The 8,448-nt window shown below is 36.2% G+C and overlaps 1 protein-coding gene across 1 annotated transcript; it reads left to right on the top strand.

Moving 5' to 3' along the window:
* Positions 1-4,762: 4,762 nt before the first annotated feature.
* Positions 4,763-5,188, top strand: LOC149132791 (general transcription factor II-I repeat domain-containing protein 2-like). Its single transcript, XM_089362100.1, has one exon. It carries the CDS (start codon positions 4,763-4,765, stop codon positions 5,186-5,188), a length of 426 nt encoding a protein of 141 aa, XP_089218226.1.
* Positions 5,189-8,448: the final 3,260 nt, after the last annotated feature.

The following is an 8,448-nucleotide window of genomic DNA, read 5'->3' as shown; positions in this document are numbered from 1 at the left end:
CTACTACTACTACTACTATCATTAATGTGACAAGCTGGCAGAACCGTCAACTTTGCTTTTCATCCTTTTTGGGGTAGATAAATTAAGTACCAGTGAAATATTGGGGGGTTGATGTAATCAACTTACCCCTTCCCCCCAAATTTCAGGCCTTGTGCCTTTAGTAGAAAAGATTATTATTATTATTATTATTATTATTATTATTATTAGATAAGGCAGTGAGCTGGCAGAATCATTAACATGCCTGGTAAAAATGCTTTGCGGCTCTTTGTCTTTATGTTCTGAGTTCAAATTCCGCCACGATTGACTTTGTGTTTCATCCTTTCAGGGTTGATAAATAAGTACCAGTTGCATCCTGGGGTCAATGTAAATGACTAGTCCACTGCCCCAAAATTTCAGGCCTTGTGCCATTAGTAGAAAGGATTATTATTTTTATTAGAGTGGTGGCTTGGCAGAATCATTGGAGTGTTGATATTCCTTCCTGCTCTCTATATTCTGAGTTCAAATCCTGCTGTGGTCAACTTTGCATTTCATCCTTTTGGGGTCAATAAAATAAGTACCAGTTGAGCATTGGGGGTCGATGTAATCGACTTAGCCCCTCCACCGAACTTGCTGGCCTTGTGATAAAATTTGAAATCATAATGATTATTATATGTTGGACGTTTGCTTTGTATTTGTACAAGTTGGTTCCAAGTCTCACCCAGAGACCTCAAGAGACAACAGGTTTGAAGTTCAAGTTAGTGTTATGCCTAAGGTGTCATATATTTGGTTTTGCACATAGTATTATTCTAGAGAATGTTTAAGAAAACATAAGAGAATTACAAGTTTGTTTTAAAATTTGAGATAACATAGACAGTATTTTACCTAAGATATGGGCAGTTTCCATGAGCACTTTCTTTTGAATTTCTGTCATTTTGGGGTTTCCTGGTATCTGAATTAGGTTCCACATTTTGCCAATTCCTATTTCAAGATCTTTATACTTGCTCAGTTTTTGGTTGGTCTTGACAAATACATTTATGTCGATTGGGACAGTCATATCAATGAGGAGGCTTGATTTTTGTCTGAAGTCTTTCAGTATAATGTCTGGCCTATTTGCATCTATCTTTCAATCAGTTTGAACTGTGAAGTTCCAGAGGTGTGAGATGTGATCATTTTCAAGCACTGGAGGTAGTTGGTGTTCCCACCAGATTTTTTCATGGGACAGGTCCAGGTTTACTGCAAATTATCCAGTGAATATATTATTATTATTATTATTATTATTATTATTATTATTATTATTATTATTATTAAGATGACGAACTGGCAGAATCGTTAGCATTGGATGAAATGCTTAGTGGTATTTCACCCGTTGGTATGTTCTGAGTTCAAATTCCGCCGAGGTTGACTTTACCTTTCATCCTTTCGGGTCGATAAAATAAGTACCAGTTAAACACTGGGGTCGATGTAATCAACTCATCCCCACCCCCAAAATTGCTGCCCTTGTGGCAAAATTTGAAGCCATTATTATTATTATTATTATTATCATTATTACTATTATTATTATTATTAAATCTGTGAGCTGGCAGAATTGTTAGCATGCCAGACAAAATGCTTAGTGGCATTTTGTCCAGTTGAACACTAGGGTCAATATAATCAACTCATCTCCACCTCCCCTAGCTGCCCTTGTTGCAAAAATTTGAAATAATAATGATTATTATTATTATTCAGCAGTCTCATTTTTATCACGTGCTTTCACTGTACTACTGAGCACAACTGTATGTGCCTTGGGTATATGCTGTGGTTTGTTGTGATGCTTTTGTTGTTACTGTATTGAAAGGATTTTACATAGGAATGTGTGGTGCCTAGTAGCATTATTTTCTATTATTATTGTTATTATAACTTTCATTATTTTAAAGAAAATTTTTAAATAAAAATATTTTTGCATTATAAAAATTAAAAACTTATTTTGAACTCTTTTACATTTATGTTTAATCTAGAGATGTATTTTCTTCAATTGATTTTTTTAAAAAGAATTTCTTAACCTGTAAATGGCAGGAAAGGTTTGTATGAATATGTGTGGTGGATAGGCAAAAAGCAAAGAATATCTTTTCCTGAAGAGTAATTTTTATACAAATTTTCACTTTAAAGTACAAAAACTATAAAAATTTACAATCTCATTATCGAAAAGTGTGATAAGATATTCATTTTCCTTTGTATAACTCCACCAGGAATACCCCAGAAAGACACTGTAATTGTAGATCTCTGAACTGTTTTCCTCTAAATAATAGCTGTTTGGAAAAAGAACTTGTGTACAAGGCCAAAATCATGGACTCATGAACTTGTTTTTTGCGGCTAATTTGGCGGGAGTTTTGCAGTCAGCAAGAGTTGGTTTGTGTTTTATCTCTCGATCAATGGCCGGACATGTGAAAATATTTTTTAAATTTTTGTTTTTGGGAAAGGGGATCTTTTGAAGTTGGTGTCAAATGAAGAGAGACATGGACAGTTTTATGACTGAACTTCTTTTGAAGTTGGCGTGAGACGGAAGAATTGATGTGCGTGTGTATGTTTGATGGGGTGTGCGAGACAGAGAGTAATGTTGATGGTGTGTGTGCGTATGAGAGAAAGAGAGAGAGAGAGATAACTGAAATTTTTCCATTCAGTTTTTGTAGTGAGTGAATGTGTGAGTGATTGACAGAAAAACCGAGAGAGTGAGAGAGAGAGTAATTATGTATGAATGGCTTCAGTGACACTCACATACACACACGCATGCAGGTTGTTTTAATCGATTTTCTCAGTAACTATGGGAGCTAGGAAAAAATACAAAGTGCGTTCCAATCTATGCACCCGTCTCCACATGTATGCCATTTTTCATGCGAATCCACCCAGCCGTTTGGCCGTGAACCTCGAGACAAGAAAGAATACAACGATCGCCCATGTTCAATTTATATTATAGATATATATATATGTGTGTGTGTGTGTATCAAAAAGAAAGAATGAACAGACACGACATGGGGTATCACTTAAAAGCATGGAATTTATGATTGTAACATAATTGTAGAGTTAAAGGCAGTAAGGGAGAAAGAAGTTGGGCATAAGATTACGTCATTAGACGCAATTTTATCTGTGCTGTATGTGTGTGTGCGCGCGCACGCGTTTGTCTTTGTGTTTGTCTCCCACCATGGCTTGACATCTGGTGTTTGTTCACCCCCCCCCCCCGTAGCTGTTTGGCAAAAAGAGAGCGATAGAATAAACTGAGGGGAAAAAAAAGTACTTGGGTCAATTTGTTCAAATAAACCTTTCAATGTGGTGGCCCAGCATGGCTGCAGTCTAATGATGGAAAACAGGTAAAAGTGGGGTAATGCAGTTTTGCACCTGTCCTTGAAAAATGCATTTTTTCTAAAAAAAATTTTTCGGATCCCTACGTTTTATATGTTCGTGATTACGAATATGCAACCTCCCCCCCTAACATTTTGAACTTTTTCGAAACTTTTTTCTCTATGTTTTTAATGACGAAGATTCCGAACATGTAAGAAACTACGTTTTCAAAATTTTAAATTCAATAAGCATATAGATATGTGTATAAAGAGATAGATAGATATGTCTTCCTGGGGCTAAAAACAACAGTAACACCATCTTCTATTGGACCGCCACATTTAGTTGACAAATATATTTTATGAATAAACGGGATAAATAGACAGACAAATAAATAAATGGATGAAAAAGTTCAAAATTTAAAATTGGGCGAGGAGGTGAAATTTGAGCCCCTTATTAAACATTAATGTTTGTTTCTCATAAAATGGTGTATATTTAATTTACATTTAATTACTATTTACAATTATTTAAGGCAAACACTAAAAAGCAAATTCTTTTCACTTTAATGTTTTTGTCTGTATTCAATTTCGATTTGCATATGTTCGTCAATTCGCTATAATTTCTTTAAACTAAACAAAATCAAAAATTTAAATTGGGGTGAAATGATTTTTTTTTTTTTTTTTTTGCATATTCGTAATCTCTAATATCTAAAACGTAGGAATCCCAAACATTTTTTTCCAGAAAATGTCATTTTTCAAGGAGAGGTGCGAAACTACACTAGCCCCAGTAAAAGATAAAAGAAACACATACACGCAAACTCACGTACATATGCACGCGCACATATTACGTGTACTTGTACTTTCGTTGTTGATTAGTTATTCCTTGTCATGGGAGCTAACTGTATTAACTATATTAGAAAACTACGCAGCAAAAACAGAGAAGAAAAGAAAAAAAGCAAAGCTTCTCAAGGGAGAGAACTCTAGGGGAATTTAAATTCTGTTTACTTTCGTCTGATTATCTATTAACATTTTTCAAGCTGAAAAAAACTTGCTTATGGATAATTTTTTGCTTTAACCCTTTAGTATTCAGATTACTCTGTTAAATTTGATACTTGTTTATTCACATTGTTTTGAATTTATCATGTATTAAACGTATCATCAAAAGAGTATGATCTTAATGCCACTATGAGACAAAACCTCAGAACAAATATAGATACCTCACTGCTGAGCAGAAGCAACAAAAGGTAGATGAGTTGAAGAGGAATCTCACACTACAACAGACTTTTTTTTTAGCCGAAGCAAAATCACTAAGTGAAGCTGCCGTTAAAGAAAGTTTTATTGTGGCAGAGGAGATCGCAAAATCAGCCCGGCCATTCAATGAGGGAGAGTTTGTGAAGAGCTGCATGATGAAAATGTGTGACGTTTTGTGTCCAGACAAGAAGTAACTGTTTGCTGATATGAGTATTAGCAGAAATATGGTCGCTGATTGGGTGTGGGAGATGGCTATTGATTTGAAAACACAGTTGATTGAAAAAGGAAAAGATTTTGTAGCATACTCTCTTGCTGTGGATGAGACTATTGACATGACTGATACAGCACAGCTGGTTATCTTTGTCCATAGAGTGGACTCCAATTTGTTCGTCAAGGAGGAAATTTTGGACATTAAATCGCCTCATGGGACAACAAGAGGAAAGGACCTTTTTGAAAAACTATGTCAGCGTGTAACCGACATGAAACTGCCTTGGGACAAACTAGTTGGACTTACAACAGATGGAGCACCAGTGATGTGCAGGGATAAAAGTGGACTAGTGGGTAGGATACATTTAAAGATGCAAGAAGTGAACTGTGCTGGTGAGTTGATAGCATATCACTGCATCATACACCAGGAAACACTGTGCTAAAGCCTTAAAAATGGAACACGTAATAAGCACTGCAATGCAAACGGTAAACTTTATCCGAGCCAAAGGGTTATATCACAGCCAATTTCGGTCTTTCCTGAGGGAAATACATTCAAAGTCCAGTGACGTGCCTTATCATATAGAGGTGTGGTGGCTCAGTCTGGGAAAGGTCCTCTATATAGTCACTGAACTGTGGCCATGCTGGGGCACCATCTCAAGAATATTTGTCGAATGAATTGACCCAGTACTTATATTTTTGCTAAGTCTGGTACTTATTTAATTGGTCACTTATGCTGAACCGCAAAGTATAGGGACATAAACACACCAACACTGGATGTCAAGCAGTGGTGGGGGACAACACAGACACAGATACAGCGTTTTCCTTTTTCCCTATTCTTTTTCTGTCTTACAAGTCATACAGAAACCTCACTAGTGCCTGTGGCACAGAAAAAGTACCCAGTACATTCTGTAAAGTGGTTGGCATTAAGAAGGGCAACCAGATGTGGAAACCATGCCAAAGCTGACACTGGGGATTGAAATGTCCTTACAGCTTGCTGGATTTTATCAATCTGTCTAACCTATGCCAGCATGAAAAATGGACGTTAAATGATGATGGTGATGATGATAATCATGATGGTGAAACCTTATGAGAAAAATTTGAACATCTGTTTAAAATAATCTGCTTTTCTCTCTCCCCCCCTCTCTCTCTCTCTCCCTCCCTTTCTCTATTTCTCTCTCACTTTCTTTTCATCAAAAAATGGGGAGGAAGCATTTGTAAAATGCCATTCTGTGAAAGTGGTTGCTAAGCTACAAAAGGCTGAGAACCAATGAGGCAGACGATCCCATTGATGGCTCTTACATTGGTATTGCTTCGTATGAGAATGTGTAATCAGCACTGCATGGCACCTTGGGCAAGTGTCTTCTACTATAACCCCAGGTCGACCAAAGCCTTGTGAATGGATTTGGTAGATAGAAACACCAGACTATACAAAAAGGTTATTTGCCCAACAACAAGATCAAATTCACAGCCTCATTGATATGAACCAAACTTCTTAATCCTTCAGTTGACACACACACACACACACACACACACACACACACACACACACACACACACACACACACACACACACACACACACACACACACACAGAGTTGGAACTGCCTTCCATTGCTACTAGTTTTTTTATTGCATTCTCCATTACATTATTAATACACTGTTAATATAAAATAACAATTTCAAATTCTCTAATATGTATTACTCCATAACTTCTATTGTTAGAAATGGGAAATTTTGGCCAATTTTTTTTATCCAACTTACAAAGGTCAAATATATCTTAAGGATTTTCCATATTGTTGAACCCAAATATACTCAGGTACTTCATTGTAGTTTTCTATATTTGTTACCTTTTACTTTTCATTTGTTTCAGTTTTGGGCTGTGGTCATGCTGGGGTACTTCCTTGAATTAAGTCTGGAACTTGTTCTATCAGTCTCCTTTGCTGAACCACTAAGTTACAGTGACGTAAACAAATCAAACACATCCATCCATCCATCCATCCATCCATCCATCCATCCATCCATCCATCCATCCATCCATCCATCCATCCATCCATCCATACATACATACATACATATATGATGGGCTTCCATAGTTCCATCTACCAGATCTGCTCATAAAGCATTCATTGACCTGAAGCCATAATAGGAAACACATCCCCAAGGGGCTGTATAATGAGACTGAAACCAAAACCACATGGTTGCAAAGCAAGCATCTTAACCAGTCAGCTGTGCTTGTGTTAGAAGATATATAGTTTTGAAATTGTGTAAAGAGAAAAATTCACAATTTCCATGAATCCTATGCTTGTTAGAAATTTAGTATTTTGCCCAACTTTTTTAAAACTGAAGCAGAAATTTCTCCTGAATTATCCTCTCAGTTGCTCAATGACATGTAGAAATATTTTTAAGCAAGAGAATCTATACTATTTAGTGCAAAACTATTTCAACTTTTTCAATGTGTAAAATTCCATGCCTTCCACTATCTGATATGTGTAGTCTAAGCCATTTTCATCAAAATTTGAACAAATGAAATTGCCCCTCACCTCTGCCACACTCAATCATATACAAATATATTTCATCATTCTGAAATTATTACAGTAAATAAATCTCAACATTATATTTTTTTTTAAATGAGAATATTTTTAATTTACATTAATTCCATGCCTGTTGAAAATTTGGCATTTTCCCCAGCCTTGAAATGTATTTTCAATATTTTATTTTTAATAATTAACCACTCGGTTGCACCCAAACTTGCTGTAATTTTTAACCTAAGTGCTTCTGTACCTGTTTGAATATAAATGAAATTAAAATTCTTCAAGATGTAAAATGCAATATTTTCACTGCACAAGTCATTAACATTCAACTTAAATTTCTAATTTCTTGAGTATTATTCACTTTATTGCACTCAAACATGTTCAGATATTTTACTTAAATATTAATGCTACAGTGAAATTTTGTAACATTCCAGAGATTGTCCATTTGAGGTTCCTAGAGTAAGTACATGCACACAGTTACATGTGCATGTGATATACATAGACATGTACACACTCAAATAGTAACAAGATACTTTTGTACTGAAGAGACATGATCACATACAACAAGAGTGGAAGTTTAATGACACACACACACACACCGTTACATATATACATATGCTAATTCACATATCCACAAACTCCAAGAGCTGTCTTGATTCAAACAAAAGACTAGTTTGAATTCTGAAAGCAAAAGAAAAGAAACTTAAGTGAATCTCAGAGGAATGCATGGCTCAGTGGTTAGAGCATCAGGCTCACAATCATGAGGTAGTGAGTTCGATTCCTGGACTGGGCTGTGTGTTGTGTTCTTGAGCAAGGCACTTTATTTCATGTTGCTCTAGTTCACTCAGCTGTAGAAATGAGTTGCAGCGTCACTGGTGCCAAGCTGTATCAACTTTTGCTTTTCACTTGGATAACATCAGTGGTGTGAGGAGAGGAGGCTGGTATGCATGGGTGACTGCTGGTCTTCCATACAAGCATCCTTGCCTGGACTTGTACCTCAGAGGATAGCTTTCTAGGTGCAATCCCATGGTCATTCATGAACCAATGGGTGACAGCCATCTCACATTTAGCCTAGTTGTTCTGATTTACTTTCACCCTTATATGTGCATGGTTACGGTTTTTTACATCATGTTTCCATCACCATAGGACTTTATAAATTATAAAACAGGTTA

This window comes from Octopus bimaculoides, chromosome 14 (assembly GCF_046866305.1).
Source record: "Octopus bimaculoides isolate indiv1 chromosome 14, ASM4686630v1, whole genome shotgun sequence".
Taxonomy (NCBI): domain Eukaryota; kingdom Metazoa; phylum Mollusca; class Cephalopoda; order Octopoda; family Octopodidae; genus Octopus; species Octopus bimaculoides.
Note: the sequence above shows the minus strand (reverse complement) of the source record. Positions and strands in the feature narration are given on the sequence as shown.

Bases quoted from the DNA above. Each gene is read 5' to 3' on its own strand.
- LOC149132791 (XM_089362100.1), top strand. From the start codon at position 4,763: ATGGTCGCTGATTGGGTGTGGGAGATGGCTATTGATTTGAAAACACAG.